General features: G+C 42.2%; 1 protein-coding gene across 5 annotated transcripts in view; it reads left to right on the top strand.

Annotated features, from left to right (window-relative positions):
- Positions 1-815: 815 nt before the first annotated feature.
- Positions 816-22259, top strand: part of RNF38 (ring finger protein 38) — a 123903-nt gene continuing 102459 nt past the window's right edge. For 2 of the 5 annotated variants that reach the window (XM_032634725.1, XM_032634726.1), the window contains exon 1: positions 816-1219. In XM_032634725.1, coding sequence (XP_032490616.1) covers positions 967-1219 — 253 coding nt within the window. In that variant the 5' untranslated portion in view covers positions 816-966. The remainder of the gene's footprint in view (positions 1220-22259) is intronic. The other 3 variants (XM_032634724.1, XM_032634727.1, XM_032634736.1) reach the window with 2 other exon arrangements.

Consider the following 22259-nt stretch of genomic DNA (forward strand, 5'->3'; position numbering starts at 1 on the left):
CTTCCTGTCTTCTAACAACAAGGGGGTTTAAAGTAAGAAAGAGGAAGATAAAGTCAGAGAAAGGGGCGAGGGATCAGGCTGGCTTCTGCTCATAATTCAAGATGGGTCTCTGGACTCAGAGAAGGCAGCGCATCTCCATCTGTTTCGTTTCTGCTTCTGCTACCCTCTCTGGCTCCACAGGGACTGATTTACCACTGAGACACAGCCCAAGAAGGGAAGGGAGAGTTTCTTTCCTAAGTGTCTGAAAAGGAAAAACTTTGAGGAAACAGCCAAGAGAGGGAGAGGAGCGGAGTCCGTGGCTCTAGAGTGGGGAGAGGTGGAGGAAGGAGGCCGAGGCGGCACAACCCGTGGAATGGGAGCCTGCGGGCGGGCGGGCGCGCCGGCGGGCAGCAGCTACCCGGGACAAGCCCCCGCCAAACTCGCGGGCGCCGACATCGGCGCCATAGGCAGCCGCGGCGGAGCTCCAGGCACCGCCGGGCCTGGGTGGCGCGAGGCCTTGCCCCGGAGGCCCGCGGCCTTACCCCGGAGGCGGACCGGGGGCGGAGCAGCCCCCGAAACTGGGCTCTCCCGGCGGACGGCCCTTAGCCTCCCCGCCTCAGCAGCAGAAGATGCCCCACTGCGCCGCCCGCCCAGCCCGTGAGCCTCGGCCGGCCGAGGAGCTCGCCGCCCATTGGCGGCGGCGGCGCTGCGTCCCCACCCCCCTCCGCGTCCCCGCCCCCTCCGCTGCCGCCGCCGCTTCCCGGCTCCTCCTCCTCCTCCTTCGGGAACCGCCTCCGTCGCTGTCGCTGCCGCTGCCGCCGCCGCCGCCGCCGCTGCCGCTGCTGCCGCCGCCGCCGCCGCCGCCGCCGTCGTCGCCGCCGCCGCCGCCGCCGCCGCCGCCGCCACCGCCGCTGCCGGCCCGGGCCCAGCCAGCGCCCGCCGCGCCAGAGTCGAGTCGCAGCCGGAGCTGCTGCTCGCGGCCCCGCCATGAGCGGAAGCGCCGCCGCCGCGGTCGCCGCCGCCGCCGCCTCAGCAGCCGCGGCCGCCGCGCACTTCCAGCCTCAGTCGTCGTCTCCCAGGCCGGGCCCCGCCGAGCTCGGGCCCCTGCGCCGTCCGCGCCCCCTGCCGCCGCCGCCCCGGCCCGAGCCCGCTGCAGCCGGCCGCCTCAGCCCTCCGGGCCACGGGCCTCTCCGGGCAGGCGCCCAGGGTGGCGGCGCCTGCGGCCGAGCGCCGGGAGCAGGTACGGGGTCCAGGAGCGGGCCAGGCGGGGAGGGGCGTGGGTTGGTCTCGGGTGTGTGTGTTGGGGGGCCGCCCAGAGGCGCGTGGTCCAGCCGCCCGGCCCCGCGGCGGGGGTGGAGCGTTGTCCGGGTCAGGTTAGTCCTGTGAGCCCTGTGTCTCCGCTGCGCGGAGCGGCTCACAAAGCGTTTTCCCCCCTGGTGGGTAACCCCCTCCCCTAGGGTGGTCAGGGCAGGACCTCTCTAGGTCTTCTCTGGGCGGCGGAGGAAACGGAGGTTTACAGGGGGAAGTGACTTGCCCAAGGTCACATAGCCGGCGAAAGTCGTAACCTGGCTGGGACCCAGGGTCACTATGGGCCGGCGCGGGCCCGGAGCAGGGGGCGCTGGGAGGAGGAAGAGCCCCTAGCCCCGGAGAACCGAGAGAGATTGATCGCGGAGGAGGGGGCGCTAGGCCTCGGCCCCAGGCACGCCCACCCAGCGCTTTTGGGGCTGGCTTAGGAGAAAGGATCTCTTGCAGGCTGGGACGGAGGAGAGCGGCGGCTGATTTGGGGGATTCGTGGTGTCCTGGGGAGCCGCAGGGGGAGAGTCTCCTGTGAGGTTGTTCTCTCTGGGAAGAGGGCTTTCTTGAGTGAGTGGGTCAGAGCTTCGGAAAGTTCTTATTGCGGGGACCATTTGGTCTCTGCCAGGCCACCTTTCCCACCACTGCACGGACGAAACCAATCCAGCTGGAATTAATAGGTGGGAGGCCTGCCTGCTTTTGTGGAGACGCCTGTAAGGTGTCTTTTTCACGAAATGGCCCGAGTTTAGTTCCTGCCCCAAACAAGTGTATATATGGCCCTAGTAAAGACGTTTCTGCCACAGAAAGCCAAATGAGGTTTTCCCAGGTGGTCTGGACCTGTCACACTTGGGGAACCCCCAGAGAAAGCACAGCTATCCCAGGCGTGAAGGGGTAGGAAGTGAGAGGATTGGGACAGGTCACCCACCTGCCTGGCATGGAAGAGGGCCATGTACTGCATGGGATTCCCGTTTTTCTTTCGGGTGGGTTGTTTTTATTGTGGATGCATCTTGGAAAGGGACTTGGGGTTCTAGAGGCAACGGAGAGAGAGTAGTGTTATAGTCAATGAAGAGGTTCCTGTGGAGTTAGAAAACAGAAGCTGTAGAATGGGGGAAAAGGAGGAAATTTAGTCATTGTGGGGGAAGGGAGATGAAAGGGTTGCTTGAAGGGAGGGGGACAGTGTCTACTGTAGAGAAAAAGATTGGGCTGTTTTAAAGAGGGAGCCAAAGGTAATGAGCTTGAAAGGAGTCTGTTAGAGGTGGATGGTATCTTACAAGGTTGAGTAATAGGTATTGGTCTGCAATCACATCATTTTCTTTGAGTAAAGACAGTTGTAAGTACTTTTACATAATGTTTTGGGTACTCCCCATCCCCCCCATTCTCTCTCCTGTTCTAAGGCTGCTGGCGGTAGTATTGTCTTGGAAGTAAGCCTTGACAAAAGAGGGAAGGGAAAGACTAATTAGCAAATGCATTAATTAGGGCTCTTTGTCCAAGATGATTCCTTGTTTAAGTCAGCTGTTTTCTTGCTGCCCTCCCGCACCCTTTCCAGTTGTGGTGGCTGTTGGCAAGGTTCTTTGGGAAGAGCTGCCCTGATTCAGACAAGATGGGTTAAATTTTTCTAAAAAACTGAGAAAAACATATTTGACAGATATATATATAAGTATGAAAATTTACTTGTCAAAGACTTAAAATCAGGGAAGTGCAAATTGAAACATCAGTGACATGCCATTTCACACTCATCAGATTGGCAGAAATTAAATGCTGTGATAACCAAGTGTTAGTAAGGTTATGGGGAAATCACTTTTATATACTGCTAGTGGAAATGTAAATAGATACAGTCGCTCTGGAGAGTAGCATAGTGATGTCTAGCTGAAGGAGGGCAAGCAAATCCGTTCACCTAAAATGCCCATTTCTGGGTATATACTTTAAGAAATCTTTGCACACTTGTCCAAGAAAATAAGTACAAAAGAAGTACAGGAATGTTTATTGCTGCTTAAACGTCCACCAATAGGGAAATACATAAATTGTTAGATAGTCCCACACAATTGAATATTAGAGCACTGTGAAAAATAAACTATAGCCACATGCATTAAAATGGTTGAATCTTACAAACATAACAGGGGCTGGGGGAGTAAATAACAGAAGAATTATTAGAGAATGTTTCCACTTGCATAAAATCTGAAAACATGCAAAATAATATTGTCTGTGTCTGTGTACATATGTAGTAGTAGTATAAAAACATTCATGGTAACAACTAACACCAAATTCAGAGTAGTGGTTATCTCTCAGGAGAGTGGGTGAGGAATGGGATTGATCAGGGGTACACAGAGGGCTTTAGTTATATCTAGTATTCTATTATTAAACCTGAATCAGATAATTGCAAATTAAGATTTGCTTATCTTGGATGTAGGGTACAGAGATATTTAAATATTTTTCAGATATTTGAAATATTTCTCAACATGCAAAATAATTTCTTGTTTACATAGTAGAGGGTTTTTGTCCCTTAATAGTGAAACTCTAGCTACAGGATCCAGCCCAGCACAGCCTGTTAGGCATGCTGGCTGGTGATCCTTTTCTCACCTCATTCTGAACCACAAAGCCTAGTTTTGTGATGGATGACTTTTATTTTGGAACAGCTGATAGGCATGTGGAGGATTTCCCAGTCTTTCTAAACTTCCTGGTGGACCTAGGTCAGCAGTTTGAATTTTGTCAAAATATAAGTGCTCCAGGACATTCTGATCTATCAAATGTAGGGAGGGACCCAGAAATCTGATTCTGAACATGTTCCCTAGTAGATTCTCATGCCCACTAAAGTTTGAGAACCACTGCCTTAAGGTTTCTTCTGACTCTGGGCTGTACTTCTTCTCAGCTTTGCCCAGCCTAGTCCCCAGGCTGCCTTCTGTTGCCCCTCCTGCATGACTGGGACTAATTTGGACCCATGTGATATTTAGCTCTTTTGTAGGGCATAAAAGAGTGATTGGGTTGGAAGCCATTGAATGTTAAACTCTTCATAATCCAGGTTGTCTATTCCTCTTATTTTCATGCAGGTAGCTAAGGGGCCCACTACCCACCAGGGCTGTTTATCAGGTTTTATAAACTTTAACCACATGTATCAGTGTGTATGGTTTTATAGTTAGGATAGGAGCAAAAAAGTGTCTGACTGAGAAGGAAAACTAGCAAATTGGAGAAAGTAAACCCCCAAAGGTAAGTGTATGTGATCATGCCTTTCTCTGCGGATGATAGTGATTGTTTGCATGTTTTAGCTTAGCACATGAATTTGAAATTCAGCTATTTGAACCTGTAGTCAAAGATTGGGGGCTTTAGGAACAACTGATTATTCCTCTAGATGGAAGAGTTTCCTTTCTCTCAAATTTGCTAGTTTTCCTTCTTTGCTAGACCCTTTTTCCTCTGGTCCTAATATGTTTATGAATGAATTTATATTAATGTGTGAGAATTTCTGGTAATGAAATTTGTGAAATGCTGTTTGTTGTTGGTGGCGTTCTTCTTTTTGGAAACCTACTTTGGAGGTGCAGTTTTGCCCCAGGGCTGCTGATTATGGTTGTATAGGTTGTCCTCAGCACTGGGTGCTTGTTTTGTTTCGCAAGTGGGAGTAGAAACCCATTTTGTGCTCCGCTTACCAAGATGAACACCTTGTGTGGAAACTGTGTCCCCTTAGTGGGGGCACCCTTTTCTAATCCTCACAAAGGCCCTAGCATGGCCCTGCGGCTTTGTAACTGTTGGTCCAGCTGTTACCCGTCCATACTCACCACAGGCTCTGTGAAGAGGGCTGGTCATTGCTAGGCCTGAGACTCCAAAAGAGTTTTCTCCATGTGAGCTTTTCATGGGAAAGGGCCTACCCCTGGCTTTTCATTACCATGCTCAGTTGAACCAAAGAGTTTAACCAAAGAGTTCAGCTCAAAATTGTAAAATTTGTTATGGGTCTGGAGAAATTGTACAGAATAAACAATTTGATAAATACCATTATTTATGGAAAGACAATGAGAAAGAAATCATTAAAAAGACAAAAGCATCTGGTAAGTGAAGGAGAGAAAGTAGCTATGCGCCACATTTGCTCATGCAGTCACATAGTGCTCACTTTGAGGGGGAAATACGATACTATTTTTCTCTTCCTATTTCCCCCTACACTAGTATTCCTGAATTTCTTAAGACCTCAGGCTTTTTAGCCAATTTTGAAAATATTTTCCCATTTGTATTTTCCATAAAGCGGTTGTTTACGCTTCCTGCTGTTTCATTTTTTCTTGGAGAGAGAGGAAGGGGGAGTGCTGAACCAAGGGCAAGACTGGACTTCCTACTGCTTTTGCAAATAATGGCAGTGTGGTTTTTCAGAACAGTTGTCATGGAAGAGTGCTGTTCTGCGGGCTCAAGGGAGAGGTACAATTGGAAGTGGTTTCTATTGTCTTTTTTATTATTATTTTTAAACATAATTGAGGGCGATGGATAGAGGGTTCCATTGTGCTTTTGCTGCTGTCTTGAAGAAATTGTTTTTTAAAGAAAATGTATGTAAATAAAACTGAAAATGTTTAACAGAACTAGTCTTACGCCCACGCAAGGAGAATAAACAGTTCTCACCTATAAGCCTCACCCAAAGCAGTTTCAGGGTTTTTTTTCTGTTCTTAGTTTAAATGGATATTATTGCTATTCTAGGGACTGCTTGGGACAGTTAACCATGTTGGTCAGGTGGAGGAGAATGATGGGATTATACTAGAGTTTATCAGTAGCCCCCTCCAGTCATGATATGGAAAGCTGTCACTGTATTGTCTGCTTTTGTGATAAAATATGTGTAGAAATGAGGGAGAGATTGTAAGTTTTGATATAACCATTTGACCCTGTTGAAAGAAGGGAAGAAGTGGTAAAGAGGAAGAAATACATGCATGGAAGAGAGAGCTGCAAGCAATTAAGTAGTAGAACATTTTGTAGTGCTTCTGGGATGTACCTTGAGTTGAAAGTCACCTGTCAGTATCTGTTCTGCTTCAGCACCTTTGATTTCAGTGTTTGCAGATGGTGCTCACTGATCTTTAGTTGAAGTCTGTTTTGTTGTCACAGAGCTGGAAAGCGAGCAGTTTTGAAGACTACACTGAAGTAGTAGGGGAGGTAAAGTAAAACAAGTATTCATTTCATAATCACTTGTGCAACTAGAAGATGGGACTCTAATAATTTAAAAAAAGTATTTTCATTTGGCTTTTAGACTATTTAATTTTTTAAAATTTTTAATAGATTTGTCTTCCTATGTAGATTTTTGCTGCCGCCTGAATACATGTTTGAGTGAGCACCTACTGGATGCTGGTAATACCAGAACTAGCCACTGATTCATTGGGGTGATAGCTTCACTGTCAGAGAGTTCATTACCTGAAGTACTGAGAACAGCACAAAGGAGTATGTTTCAGCTCCTGCTTTCTTTTCTCCCCCTTTTCATGCTCCCTTCTGTTCCCTGGCCTTTTGGGCTTGGTGGTGATCTCTCCATCTGTCAGAACAGGTCCTGTCCTTTACTCTCCTCATGGGAGGGGTACAGAGGCTTTGTAGAACCTTTGGGCTGGACACCCACAAGTAAAACCCCTCGAACAATATTGAACCAGACCCGAAGGCCTCCAGAGCGGCCCCAGCTCCTCTTCTTTCGTTGCTGCCTATGTTGCCACCACCCACACTTTGCTGTGGAGCCTGGAAGGTGCCCCCCTCACCCCCAGTCATACAAAGAGGCTTTGTGCTCTGAGGATGTTTTAAAGGCGGGATCACTGTAATTATAATTCCCTAAGCACAACCAAGTAATGGGGGCAGACAGGGTAAAGATGGTATCCAAGTACTTGTTGGTAGGGAGAAGTCAGGCGGGGATTAAAAGCATCTGGAGACAGTACCAAAATGGATAATGGAGCGTTGTTGGTAATGCTGACAGGAATGTGTTTAAGTGAGTACATTTCAAGGTTTTAAATTCTAATACTTGCAAGATACGTGAAGCTTTAAAAAGCACAAGACAGGGCTTCCCTGGTGGCGCAGTGGTTGGGAGTCCGCCTGCCGATGCAGGGGACACGGGTTCGTGCCCCGGTCTGGGAGGATCCCACGTGCCGCGGAGCGGCTGGGCCTGTGAGCCATGGCCGCTGAGCCTGCGCGTCCGGAGCCTGTCCTCCGCAACGGGAGAGGCCACAACAGTGAGAGGCCCGCGTAACGCATAAAAAAAAAAAAAAAAAAAAAAAAAAAAAAAAAAAAAAAAAAAAAAAGCACAAGACAGCCGGAACTTTATTTTTCTAGTCTAAAACTGTAACTGAAAAGTACTTTACAGTGGGACTTCCGTGATGGCACAGTGGTTAGGAATCCGCCTGCCAATGCAGGGGACACAGGTTGGAGCCCTGGTCCAGGAAGATCCCACATGCCGCGGAGCAACTAAGCCTGTGCGCCACAAGTACTGAGCCTGTGCTCTAGAGCCCGTGAGCCACAACTACTGAGCCCACGTGCCACAACTACTGAAGCCCGCGTGCCTAGAGCCCCTGCTCCACAACAAGAGAAGCCACCACAATGAGAAGCACGCACACTGCAATGAAGAGTGGTCCCCACTTGCCGCAGCTGGAGAAAGCCTGCGTGCAGCAACGAAGACCCAAGACAGCCAAAAATAAATAAATAATAAACAAATTTTTTTTTAAAAGTACTTTACAAGAAGGTATGTAGAAATCCAGGCCTACTTTGTTTTATGCTTGTGTTGCCAGAATGATTGATTGCCCAAGAAAGCCAAATCATGGCATGTTCTTACGAATCTTTTTTTTTTTTTTTTAAGTTTCTAAAAGTTAGCACTGACTGACATCTTGGGAAGCTGATTTCCCCCTCCCACCACCAGAAAAAAATCAATGAATCTGGGGATATGTGTTTAGCCTCTATCAACCATCTTGTCATGATGTGCTTCTAAGATCTGTTGGCAATCAATCTTCTAGTGAACACTTTTTTTTTACTATGTTAACTATTAGTATATTACTTTTACTAGTGTGTCAAATGTCTTTCTTCCTTCCTGCCTCCCTTCTTTCCTTCCTCCCTCCCTCCCTTCCTTCCTCCCTCCCTCCTTCCCTTCTTTCATTCCTTCCTTCCTTCTGCTCCCTCCCTCCCTTCCTTCCTTCTTTCTTTCCTCCCTTTCTCTCTTTCCTTCCTTCCTTCCTTTCTCTCTCTCTCTCCCTTTTTAACTGACAAATAAAATTGTATGTATTTAAAGTGTGCAGTGTGATGGTTTGATAGTTGTGTACATGGCAAAATGATTACCATGGTCAGGTTAATTAATACATTCATCACCTCACATAACTACCTTTTTTCTTGGTGAGAATGCTTAAGATCTATTTTCTCAGCAAATTTCAAGTATACAATACTATTAACTATAGTCACCATGCTGTACATTAGAGCCTCAGAACTTATCTTATAACTGAAGGGTTGTGCCTTTTGACCAACATCTCATTTCCTCCACTCCCCAGGCCCTGGTAACCACCATTCTACTCTCTGTTTCCATGAGTTTGACTTTTATATTAAAAACCAAATTATTACTATTATTATTTTTTTAGATTCTACATATAAGTGACATCTTAAAGTATTTGTCTTTCTCTCTTTGGCTTATTTCACTTTACATTATGTCCTCCAGTTTCATCCATGTTGTTGCAAATGGCAGGATTTACTTCTTTCTTCATGGCTGAATAATATTCCATTGTTTGTATACACCACAACTTCTTCATCCACTCATTCATCAGACACTTAGGTTCTTTCTCTATCTTAGCTATTGTGAATAATGCTGCAATGAACAGGGGATTGCAGATATCTTGAGGAAGTCTGCCTTAAATTTATCATCATATAAGAACACTGGGTAGTCCATTACAAAGATATTGCCCAAATAATCCTTAGGAAGACTGTATCAATCTGACAGCTAAATTTTATGAGATTTAAAAATATACAAGGTTCCATTTTATCTGCTTTTAATGAAAAGTAAGGATGATTACCCCTGTTTTAGGCAAGTATACTGCTCAGCAGTGACTTAACATTTTACCAACTGTTACTTGGCTGCTTCATTTGTAATACATATTTCTTACAATACATATACATATAACCTCTGACTGTTTACTTCACTGCTCTGGTGGCCAGTAAAAGTAACAATAAAACATTTATTGAATGCCTACTATGTACCAGACACAGTGAGGATTTCAGATTTGATTCAGATATACAACAGTTTAGCAATAGACTCCGACAGTGTGTTAGTTGACCAAACAAATTTTTGGGTTTGAGAACATCAAAATTGCATAAATAGTAGTGATATGATATAATCATTATAATTAACATTGCTAAAGCACAGATCTGATCAGGTCACAAATTTAACTGGCTCCCTTGTAAGTAAAATATTTTTTGGTTTGGCATTCAAGGCCAGCATAATTGGGTCTTCATTATTCCAGTCTCTACTATTCTTCGTGAATATTCTGCAGGGAAGTGTAATGCCCTGTTTCCATGTGTGTGTATCACTTTTTCACCTCTGTTTGATTGTTGCTTCAGCTTTAATTTTTCCTATCTTCTCCAAATCCTGCTTATTTTTGAATATCTAGATAATAGTGGTCACTTACTGTGTGCTTATTATATGCAAGGCTCTGTTCTAAGTGGTTTACCTGGATTAATTCATTTAATTTTCACTACAGTCCTCTAAGGTTGATGCTTTTATCATCTTTATTGTGCAGATGAAGAAACTGGAGCACAGAGAGGTTAAATAACTTGCTAAAGATGACGCAGCTATTAAGAGTGTTAATCTAGGATATGAACCCAAGCCGTCTTATTCCAGAGTCTGTATTTTTAGCCATCATGCTTTACGTCTCACTTTATAGATAGCCTAAGCAAACATAGCAGTTAAGTTTTGGTAACAAGATTGAACATAAGCAAAGGTGACCACTGTCTTAGCCACTAGAGAGAATTTGCAGTCTTCAGTTTTACCTTTGTTCCTCCTGAGAAATACACTCCTTTTAAGTTCTCAATTTTTGTGTTAGGATTATTTAATTAAATTTCTTTTTAGTCATTCATTACTTTTTCACATAATAAGGAGTAGGAGTACCTGCATTGGAGTGGGTTCACCTCAAATCAGGCATATTTAAATTGCTTCTTGGAAAATCTCCCATGTTCTGTGATTCTGAACATTGGTCTTAACTCAGTGCTTGTTTGGTCACTTAAGCAGATACAAAACTTCTCATAGAAAAATTTGGCCCTATTCAGAATCCCACCTTTTTGTGGATATGAGTACCTCCCTCTCTGAAATTAGTGTAAGAATGGATGTTAGACTTCTTTTTAGCCTTCTTAATTTCCATAATAAACTTTGATTTGTCACAAGCTAAAGCATAAATATATCCCTTTATTCAGTGGTATAGAATATGAATATTTCAGGCATCAGTTGGAGAGCCTGGTGCTGTGTTGATGCTGTCTGACATAGTAGATTATTTGAGGAAGATAATGTAGCATAGTGGTTCCCAAATGAACTACTTCAAACTTGGTTGGAATGCTTGTTGAAAATTCTGTCTTTAGGTGGCCCAAAGTTGGAATCTGAGATTAAATTTTCTCAAGCAGTTATAGTGTTTCTAATATTATTTCGTTTATGTTGTGGGCTTAATAGACATTGGTGGGCCATCCATTTAGAAAATGTTCAATGGGAAAATGGGATTCTAAGGTCAAAACAAGGTACAGTAGTTTTAGACTTTTGGAACATGTCCTGTTTTTGAGTTGAGCACTGCCAACTCAGTCTTTTTCTTTGTTTATGGATAGTTGGAAAAGAAAAATGAATTCTCCACCTTTCAAATTACTAAGCAATATGAGAATTAATTCATAGGAGGAAGATAGTCTTCTATTCAGGCAGGATAAAAGCTGATTAAATCGAGATAATTGAGGAATTTCCACCCATTTACTGGTTTGCATTTCTTTAAGAACCTTAGCATCAGAACACCTCTAGAGTTACAGTATGTTTGGGACTCTAATGGAAGACATTGTTGACTGTCTTTGCTGTATATGAAGAATATGAGTCATGAATTCTTGTGATCTAATTATCCAGTATTTCTATTAAAAACTGTGCATATATTGAAAACAGAAATTACTATTCCATGATATTTTTGAGCTTTAACTTTAAATAAAAGCCACCGTTGTGTGCTTAACAACAACAACAAACAACAACAGTTAAACCCAAAACCCTACAAAGGCAACAAGTCAAAAGATTTGCCTTAAAGTGAATCTGTGTTTAATTCATGAAATTATTAATGTCCATGAGATAAAACTAAAGTCAGAATTTGACTCTAGAATGTTTAGGTAATTCTGTACATATTTTGAGTCTAGCTTTTGGTAGAAGAAAATCTTTTAAAAATGAACTCTGTCTTAATTGCCATAAATGATTTTAAGAAACAATTGTGTGGGTTGGGGATAGAAATCAAACTAGTTTTACCATACCAAAATCTTTTTATAGCACTTTTGAGATGTAAACATGTTCCTTTCTTTTTTTTTCATTTTCTTTTTTTTCATTTTTTAACATCTTTATTAGAAACATGTTTCCTTTCGAAATAGAATTGTTTGATAGAATAGTTATATTATTTTTCCTGATGCTATGTAATTAAAAACCCAAGGCCCAAATTTATCTTGTCTTGATTAAAACTTTCTTTGTATGGAAGAAAAGTTATCAAATGGAAAAGGAGCTTTAGAAATTTTGATTTTGAGATTGCTTTAAGAAGGGAGAGGCAAGTCAAGTTGGGTTTGGGCCCCACAGAATTGACTGTGCTACTTCCTGTGTCTGGAAAGCTCAGAGAGAGGGGGCTGTGCTGCCTTGGGGCGGGGCATAAGCCTGGTAGGAACTAGAAGTGAAACTGGAAGTGCCTTAAAAGAGCAGATCGTTGTGTTAGCCCGAGTCAGGCTGGCTAAGCAGTGAGACAGTAGGATTCTCAAGCACACATGTATATGTCGTTACTTTGGCAGATTTCCTGAGAAAGTCAACATGTTTGCCTGTGACTCAGGGCAGACCTGAAGACTCCGTGGAGAAAAATGAGAGAAGAGCAAAGGAAGAAGGGCTTTAGGGTGCAGGTTTTGAAAGAAAATGTCAGCCTCTGAGGGAGGCAGCAGGAAGTTAAAGGTGGAATTCTGGGGACATTTTCCCCTCCCCACAAGCTATGTAGAGGTGGAGGCTGCAGTATGGAAGTGGAGGGTAGATACACTTGTAAATGTTGATAAAAGTATCCTTGTTAGAGCAGAAAAGGTGTATCCCTGCGCTTTGTTTTAAAATGATGGATTCCCATTACAATATTAGTGATACAAACAGAGGTTAGCTATTCGTACGTAATTTTATTATGCCTGGGGTTAACATTCAAATTAACTTATTTTAAAAGAAAAATGAGAACTTATGATATAATATTGACACCTAAGAGCGGTACATTTCCAGGGTGGTTTAAAGGTAGTTATGTGCTATCTGTCATGCACAAAAGATGACACTGCTAACATGCTCTGCCTAACTAGGGCATGCAGTGCTGATGTTTTTCCCACAGGAGTGATAGATTTAAATTCAAAGAGGTTAAAAACCACCGCTCTTTTTGCTGGCCTCCCCCCTTCCCATCCCCAGAAACCACTCATAATACCCTGTGTGTGGATAGGTGCGGGTAATATGGATTGTGGTTAGGTTTATGGCTCAGAGGTAGACCGGCTTTTTAACACTTCAGTTTACTTACGCATCACCCCGGGATCTAGTTAAAAAGCAGATTCCTAGGGCTTCCCTGGTGGCGCAGTGGTTGAGAGTCCTCCTGCCAGTGCAGGGGACGCGGGTTCGTGCCCCGGTCTGGGAGGATCCCGCATGCCGCGGAGCGGCTGGGCCCGTGAGCCATGGCCGCTGGGCCTGCGCGTCCGGAGCCTGTGCTCCGCGACGGGAGAGGCCACAGCAGTGAGAGGCCCGCATACCGCAAAAAAAAAAAAAAAAAAAAAAAGCAGATTCCTAGCAAGGGCACAGGTGATGGAGTAGTGGCACTCAAACTTTAGCCTGCATGATAGTTACGTGGAGGGCTGGTTAAAAGGAAGGTTACTGGGCCCCCGCTTCCTGAGCTTTTGATTCACTGTACTAGGGTGGGGTCTTTTAAACAAATTACTAGGTGATGCTAATGCAGCGGTTGGGGGAGTGTGGGGATATTTTGAGAACCACTGAGGTAGGGTGTAAACAACCCTGAGGAGATTCAAACTGTTCCTCTTGGTTTCTTGAGCATTATTTTATAACTGAACTGAAAATGGTGAGAAAAAAAAGGTTGCGGAAAGTAATAGGGTGATTAATACTGTTCATGTTGAGCAAACAACACCTCCTAAAGCAATTCTGTGTGTTTTATTGTGGTGAGTATGTGTCTGTCTAGAAAAAAGTCAGTGACAAACCCCATCAAAATGATGATGAAAAGTAAAGATTACTTCTGGAGAAAGATCCAGCATTATGGAGGGTGGGATTTTAGCTTTCTATGTAAGTTTTTCATTTCTAATGAAGATATTTTACTTCTATTTATGTAAGTAATTTTATAAAAAGGTAAAAGAAATCTGGGCCTGTACCTTCTATTTACTTCTCCACGCCTGTCCTTCACCCATTTCCACCTGGTTCTCTGCCCCAGGGAAAGAGTTCCCAGGTCTTCTGGTTTCTGGTTGGGTTCAGCCTTAAGAGGATATTGAAGGGAAGAAGAATGAGGTCAGAATATTTATTCTCTCTCCACTCAGGGTAGCCGGCCTTATATTACCTGGGTTCTGGTACTCTGTGTCCTGTCTTTTTGGGAGCCAGAGTGATAATTGTTATGCTATAGCTAGTCCTGTTCATCCCCTGTCGTTTCTGTAGGCCTCACCTCCCAACTTTGTAATTATTACTTTTATAAATAAACCCCCTTCAGATTATTCTAATTTGAGTTTGCCATCTCTTCACTGTTGGGGTAATGACTGATGGACTCTCCATTCTTATTCCTCTCCTTACTATAATCCCAGAGGTAGTGACAGTGCTATTTAGATATGTGTATCTTTCCATACATTTTCTATACATAGCGTGGCTGTCAAATAAATAAATAAAACACAAGGGATCATATTGTACTTCCTATTCTTTACATTGTTTTTTTTACATCATACTATATTGCGACCAGCTTTCTACATCAGTGTAATCTACCTCATTTTTAATAACTGTAATATTCCATTGTATTTGATAATGGATGTACCACAATTTAACCAGTTCCTTATATATTTAACATGACATTTTAAATCATATACTGAATTTTCATTAATACTTAGATCTGTTTCTCACTGTTCTATTGATCTGTCAGTATTCTGGCACCAATATTATATGTTTTACTTATTGTAGTTTTATATGGATAAATGCTTTGTAGGGCATCTCCTTGTAGTTATTATTATTTTGAAAAAAGACTTTTGCCTTTCATTACATGCTTTTCCCCACCGTCCGGATATATTTTTTAAAAGTTTTTGTCAGGATTACTGCAAAAATCCCATTGATACAGATATTGGAAAAGCATTAAATTTATGAGGTTGGAAATAGTTGACCTCATCGCACTGTTAACATCTGTCAATCTATTAACATGATTTCTTTCCCCTTTTCTTATATAGTATGTGCCTTAGTAGTGCCATAGTATGTGCCTTAGTAGGGCTTTGTAGTTTAATTCACATAATGTCAATTCCATAGTATTTTATGTTCTTCTTTTTTAAAAAAAATTATTTATTTTGGCTGTGTTGGGTCTTTGTTGCCGCACGCGGGCTTTCTCTAGTTGCGGCGAGCCGGGGCTACTCTTTGTTGCAGTGCGTGGTCTTCTCACTGCAGTGGCTTCTCTTGTTGTAGAGCATGGGCTCTAGGTGTGCAGGCTGCAGTAGTTGTGGCACTTGGCCTCAGTCGTTGTGACTCGTGGGCTCTAGAGCGCAGGCTCAGTAGTTGTGGCACACAGGCTTAGTTGCTCTGCGGCATGTGGGATCTTCCCAGACCAGGGCTCAAACCCGTGTCCCTGCATTGGCAGGTGGATTCTTAACCACCGCACCACTAGGGAAGCCCCTCTTCTTACTTTTGACAGTGGGATGTTTTTCATCATATTTTTTGAGCTTTGCTGATGTTAGGAAAAGCTGTTGATTTTTGTATATTTATTTAAATACCTGCCAATTTCCTGAGCTCTTTCAGTCATTTTAGTAATTTTTCATAGATTTTTCTTGAGTATTCCAGTTGGACAACTCTATTATTGGACAATGCTGCTAATTTAGGCTCCTTTTCAATACTTTCCTCTGTTATTTTTCTTTCTTATTTCATTGGCTACACTGTAACATCCAGAAAATGTCATATTCAGTATTTGACTGTAGCATAAAGAGGCTGCCTCAGTTGTGTTTCACTGTTCGTTGTGGGGTTGACTGTGGGTCTGAAAGCTAACAAGTTAAAGAAGTAGTATTTTTATTTATTAAGTGCTTTTCTTAGAAAGAATAAGTTTGTCAGATGCCTTCCAACTCAGTTATCTACCCTTGGAGGTTATGTCTCTTTTTACTTATTTATATGCTGAATTACATTAATCAATTTTTAGTATGGAATTATCCCTAAATTTCTGTAATGGAGCTCATAGTACTGGATTGATTTGTTAGTATTTAGGGCTTTGGTATATAATCACAAGAGAGAAGGCCTGTAAGTTTCCTTCCTCGTACCATTCTTGATATAAGGATTTTGGTAGCAAGGAAAAATAGCCTTTTGGGAGGAAAGACAGTAACCATTTCTATTTTGTTTTTTAGCTTATTCCATTCAGTTTTCGGTTTTTGGTGTGGGTATGTGTGTTGCGGGGGGGTAGTCAATTTTGGCAAATTTTTTTTTTAAGAAAATTAAATTCTTTTCCAGATTTAAAAAAAAGTATGAGTGAGTTCATTATGTATGTTCTTTTACTTTTTAAAATTTTCTCTGTAAATGATTTTATGAACTTTCTTCATAAGCTATATTTTGTTCTATTTTGATTAGATTAAAATCTCCCGGCCTATTTCCTCATCTGTAAAATAGGTATAATGAAAATGAGCTAATATATGTGCCAACTACATAGTAAGCAATCAAATGATTGTTGCTGTTATTTTTTTTTTAAATGAGTATTTTTATTCTTAGATCTATTATTTCTATGTTTTTGTATACTGATTGAGGAATTTCTGTTCTTTATTAAATTCTGTCTATACACCTTAAAAGATTTTTAAAATGTATATATTTATTGTCCTCTGATTATAAAAATGCACGTTGCAAAAAATTCAAACATTACAGAAATATGTATCAGAGAAAATTAAGTCCCTTTATCTGAATTCTTCAGAGATCAGTGAGAACAGGTTTATGTGTATACTCGTGTGTGTTTTACTCTGCACATACATATATGTGTATGTGTATACATTTATAAAAAGTGGGACCATATTGTATATATGGTTTTGAAACTTTCTTGTTTCCACTTTATATCTTGGATCCCTTTCCAAGTCAGTATTTATAGACCTAGTTATTCTTTGCTAAAACCTTTATTTGACATGTGATATATTTATAAAACATGCACATCTTGTAAGTTTGCCAATCAGTGAATCATCACAATGTGAACACACTTCTGTAACCAACAGTCAGGTCAGGAAATACAATATTACAGTTACCCGAGACACCTTCCATTGTGCCCCCTACCTCATTCTTTTATAAAATTTAACAGCTTTGTTGAGATATAACTCACATATCACACAGCTCACCCATACTAAGGGTACAGTTCAGTGGCTTTTAGTATTTTGGTATATTCATAATTGTGCAGCCATCACTATTGTCTAATTCCAGAATCTTTTCATTGCTCAGAAAAGAAACCCTGTACCCACTGGCAGTCAGTCTCCATTTCCTCCCACCCCAAGCTTAGGAAACAACTACCTACTTTTCTTTTTCTATAGATTTGCCTATTCTGGACCTTTTATAGTGGAATCATACAATATACAGTCTTTTATGACTGGCTTCTTTCACTTAGCATAGTGCTTTCAGGTTCATCCATGTTGTAACATATATCAACATTTCATTCCTTTTCATGACCAAATAATACTCAGTGTATGTATATACTACATTTTATTTATTCATCTATCAATTAATGGACATTTGGGTTGCATTCACTTTTGGGCTAATATGATAATGCTCCTGTGAACATTTGTGTACTAGATTTTGCATGGACATATGTTTACATTTCTTTAAGATACACACACACACACACACACATCACCCCAGGAGTGAAATTACTGGGTGAAATTATAACTCTGTGTTTAACCTTTTGAGGAATTGCCAAACTGTTTTCCAAGGTGGTTGTACCATTTCATTTTCCATTTCCACCAGCAATGTATGAGAGTCCTGATTTCTTCACATTATCATCAAAACCTGTTACTGTCTGTCTTTCTTATCATAATCATCCTACTGGGGGTGCATTGGTAGTTCATTGTGGTCTGCATTTCCCTAGTGGCTAATAATATTGAGCATCTTTTCATGTGTTATTGATCCATGTAGATTTTAAAAAGGCTTTTAAACTTTCTCTAATTGTCAGAGGCAGAGCTAAATAGTATCTTTAGTGTCCTCATAATTTTTATACAAGCATTTCAGTACATCTATACTTCTCCACTCTTTATTTTTTCTATATAAATATACTCTATAGTTCTATTTATCTGTTTTTATAAATTACATATTTTCTTTTGAAAATGATTTTTTAAATGTTTTCATGTAATTATGTAGCCAGATTTACAATAGAATTTTATTTTATTTTTTAAATTTATTATTTATTTTTGGCTGCGTTGGGTCTTTGTTGCTGTGTGTGGGCTTTCTCTAGTTGCGGCGAGCGGGGGCTACTCTTCGTTGCGGTGTGCAGGCTTCTCATTGCGATGGCTTCACTTCTTGCAGAGCACGGGCTCTAGGTGCACGGGCTTCAGTAGTTGTGCCGCGCAGGCTCAGTAGTCATGGCGCGCAGGCTTAGTTGCTCCGTGGCATGTGGGATCTTCCTGGACCAGGGATAGAACCCATTTCCCCTGCATTGGCAGGTGGATTCTTAACCAATGCACCACCAGGGAAGTCCCTTTACAATAGAATTTTAAATTGTTTTGCTGTTGCCTTCCATTCTTCGCTATGCAATAAATGTAAATCAATTCATTGGGTGAGTACTGTGAATCATTTCGTTGGGTGAGTACTGTAGTTTTCAGGATCCATGTTTTCACAGATTATGTTTAAGATTACATGAGTTGATCTATATGACTTATTTAAACATTTCAAAGGTATGGTTAAGATTTTCATTTCATTGATGTAATTCAGAGCTTTGTTTCCTCTAAATTCATCAGGAGTTTCAAGGTAATATTTTTCAGTCAGTTACCCTTCCAGGGAGAACAGCCTGGGGTAGGGGGTTTGCAGAGAAAAATGATATAGTCTGTTTCTTTGTGATCAGAGAGATAAATAGGGAAACCAGATGGACAGACCGGAGAGCATGGTTCCATTATTTGGAAGAATCAACTAATCCCAGAGCATCATATCTACTTGCCTTTGTTCAAATATAATATGTATATATCTGTCTTCATATTTGTGTGATTCATCAGTTCCACTATTCTGTCCATGACCCCTTTTCTGAGTTATTACAAATAGTTTTTGTCCAGTGTACTTTGCTTTAGCCAAAAGTTCATATTGAAAACAGTTCATATTGAAATCTAAATGGAAATACTCCTTGAAGAGTCTATAGGGGATGGCCCACAGGATGATATTGTGAGTTTTCCAAGGCATAGGGGCTAGTATTCAATTTCATGGGCCCAGAAACTGGGCTTTTTTCTGCATGTCTACAGGTGATCAGAAGACTCATGCTGTCTAAATAACAGAAGACTTATATCCATACTGAAAGTACAAGTTCATTAATTTGTAATGTGAAAGGGCCTTTCTAATGATTTAAATGCAACAGATAAATATGAATGTCTACTGTGTACCAGGCCTACTTACTGGCTATACAGTAGTGAACAGAAACAGGTAAAACCTCTGCTCTTATGATGAAGCTTGCATTCTGATGATGTGAGACAAACAATAACTAATAAATATATAATATGTCATAAGGATGGTAAGTGCTAAGAAGATAAATAGAGTAGGTAAGGAAAGATGAGCAAAGGATGAAAGGAGCAAGTGCTATTTAAATCCATTGGCCAAAGAAGGCCTCTTTGTTGTGGTGACATTTGAACTGAGGCCTGAAGGAAGTGGGGAGTCAAACTGCAGGTGTAGAAGCCCTGAGGCTTCAAGGGGCAGGAGGGAATTCTGAGCGGCTAGAGGAGGAGAGGGGAAGGAGGTAGATAGTGACCTTCTAGGCCATTATAAAGACTTTCTTTTTGACTTTGTTCTGAGTTAGATGAGATCACTGAGCAGAGAATGTTGATATGATGTGACTTTCTTTTTAGCCAGGTCACTGGCAGCTGTGTTGATAATGGGCGGTAGAAGGGTAAGGATTGAAGGAGGAAAAGCCGTTAAGAGGCTATTTTGGTTGAGCAGGAGATGAAGTGATTTGCCTGCTTCTTGGTTATAGCTGGGAAGTCAGCCCTCATCTACTTGACCCTTTTTTCTACTTCTGGAAACTGCTTTTGCCAAGATCAATGATGGTGAGTTGATGTGGCCTGTGGTTCAGGCCACATATCAGTACGTGTCTTACCAGAATTCTCCATGGAATTCTCCCTCTTTCTTGAATCCTTATCTCTTGACTTCTGTAATTACATAATCCTGGTTTTCCTCTCACCTTTGTGTGTACTTTTTGTTAGCCCCTTCCCCTCAATCGCTACAGGTTTGAGTTGCTCAGGGCTTGGTCCTGTACCCTCATCTCTTCTGTTTTCTCTTAATGATAACGTTTGTTCCCAAGGATTTTAAATATCATTTATATGCTGAGAATTCCCAAATTTATATTTTACAAGGAGCTCATATTTTACATGTCAAAAACTAAACTTATTATCCAGCCAAAACTGAGGGGGAACTTGTCTCCCCCGCTACCCCCCATTTTCCCCCTCAGATAATGGCATCCAGTTGCTTAAACCGGGAACCTAGGAGTCATTTCTGGCACCTTTGTTTTTCTCCCACCCCCTCCCTCTACATCCTTCACCAAGTCCTTTTCAACTCATCTCCAAAATGTATCTTGTACCCTTCCATTTCTTTCCATCGTATCCATCTCACCTTTCCCCCGAACTATCACTCTAGCCTTTCATTTGGTCATCACACTTCTCTGGCTTCCCTCCCATTTTCTCTGCACAGCAGCCAGAGAGCTTTTAAAAGACTGGGTCACATGGTTACTTAAAGCCATTCATTGGCTTCCTGTTGCACTTGAACTTACCCAATTTTTCCTTTCCCTCTCACAAGCTGTTTTCTCTGCATAAACTTCTCATTCTGCCCTTTGAGTGCTCAGTTCCTGCTCATCCATTAGTGCTCAGCTTTCCTCTGAGGCTTTCCTTGGCTACCCTGTTAAAGGAGGTTCTACTTGTCTGCTCTTATTACATCCTGTTTTTTCCTTCATAGCTCTTAAACACAATTTACAATTACTCATTCATGGGTTTGCATATGTGGCCCAGATACTTGTCCTGTCCTTTAGCAGAAGACTTTGGTCTTCATTGTAACTGATCACAGAGAAAGTGAATTCAGAAGAGGCTGCAGATAATTTTCCATTTTGTCTTGGGTGAGTTCCCAGAAGCCCATTCTCTGATCTTCCTTCCTTTTCTATAACCTTTTTTTTTTTTTGCCCAAGACTGGGGAGATCTTTGACAGCTTGTGTTCAAGCCTGGGTTGACTTGTTCCTGGCTTCAGCCAGTAAGGTGTTTTGATCATTATGTTCTTCAAAACTGAACATTTATAGGATAGACCAAGACCTCCCTCTTATTTGGCCAGCTCTCCTAATACTAACTTTGGTATATTATCCGAAAGTACCTCCTTCTGACCACAAGTTTGGCTGGGAAGAATAGAAGGAATGAAGGGGACTCGGGTCCCCCTATCCTCCCCCGCCCCTTTAGAAATTGTCTTCCCTACTAGACTGTAAGCAGCATGAGGAGTTAATGTCTCCTGTTTTCACCATCATGACGTGCCCAGGGTTTATATAGTGCCTGGCACTTAGTAGCTGCTCCGTATAGAATAAGCATAGAATGGAATTAGAGCAAAAACAGGTAGTTCATCTTGTGAGAATTTCATCTCAGTGATAAGGGGCTTGATGAAAAATCTCTTCCTCTCAGCAGTAGATGCCTCTAGTATCCAGATTTGTGTCTGTCCTCTCCTCTGGGCAGAGCTGGACATGACACGAGTGGTCTTAGAACGTGTTTCTCATTGCTTATTGCCGCCTTTAGGTGGCCCTGTGTTTCTTTCTTTTTTTTTTTTTTTTTCCGGTACGCGGGCGTCTCACTGTTGTGGCCTCTCCCGTTGCGGAGCGCAGTCTCAGCAGCCATGGCTCACGGGCCCAGCCGCTCTGCGGCATGTGGGATCTTCCTAGACCGGGGCACAAACCCGTGTCCCCTGCAGCGGCAGGCGGACTCTCAACCACTGTGCCACCAGGGAAGCCCGTGGCCGTGTGTTTCTTTATATGTTATGTGTTTATGTCACTGATTAAGCTAGTTGCTTCTCCCAGTCCATTAAGTGTTCCTGGACCTAGGAAAACCTGTTTTCTACCACTGTGTTTTACTTTACTCTCTGAATAAACCCTGTTTTTGTGGTAGGGGCTGGTGTGGGGCAGGCACTTGCACCCACACACTTTGTTGTCACTCTTTTTACATTTACTCCAGTATGTATGTGTATATGATACCTTGACTAAAGCAATAGAAATGAAAGAAAGTTCTTTTTATTCCTGCCTCTGAATTTCCTGTTTGGTTGCTTAAGTTTTAGATTAGGTGAGTTTCTTCCTACTTACGGTCACTTACGCTAGAGAAGTAAACCATCAGTTTTGCAACTAGCACAACCTATTCTTCCTTCCTTCCTATTTATTTATTTTTAGGTGTCATTGGTTTGTAACGTT

This window comes from Phocoena sinus, chromosome 6 (assembly GCF_008692025.1).
Source record: "Phocoena sinus isolate mPhoSin1 chromosome 6, mPhoSin1.pri, whole genome shotgun sequence".
Classification (NCBI taxonomy): Eukaryota; Metazoa; Chordata; class Mammalia; order Artiodactyla; family Phocoenidae; genus Phocoena; species Phocoena sinus.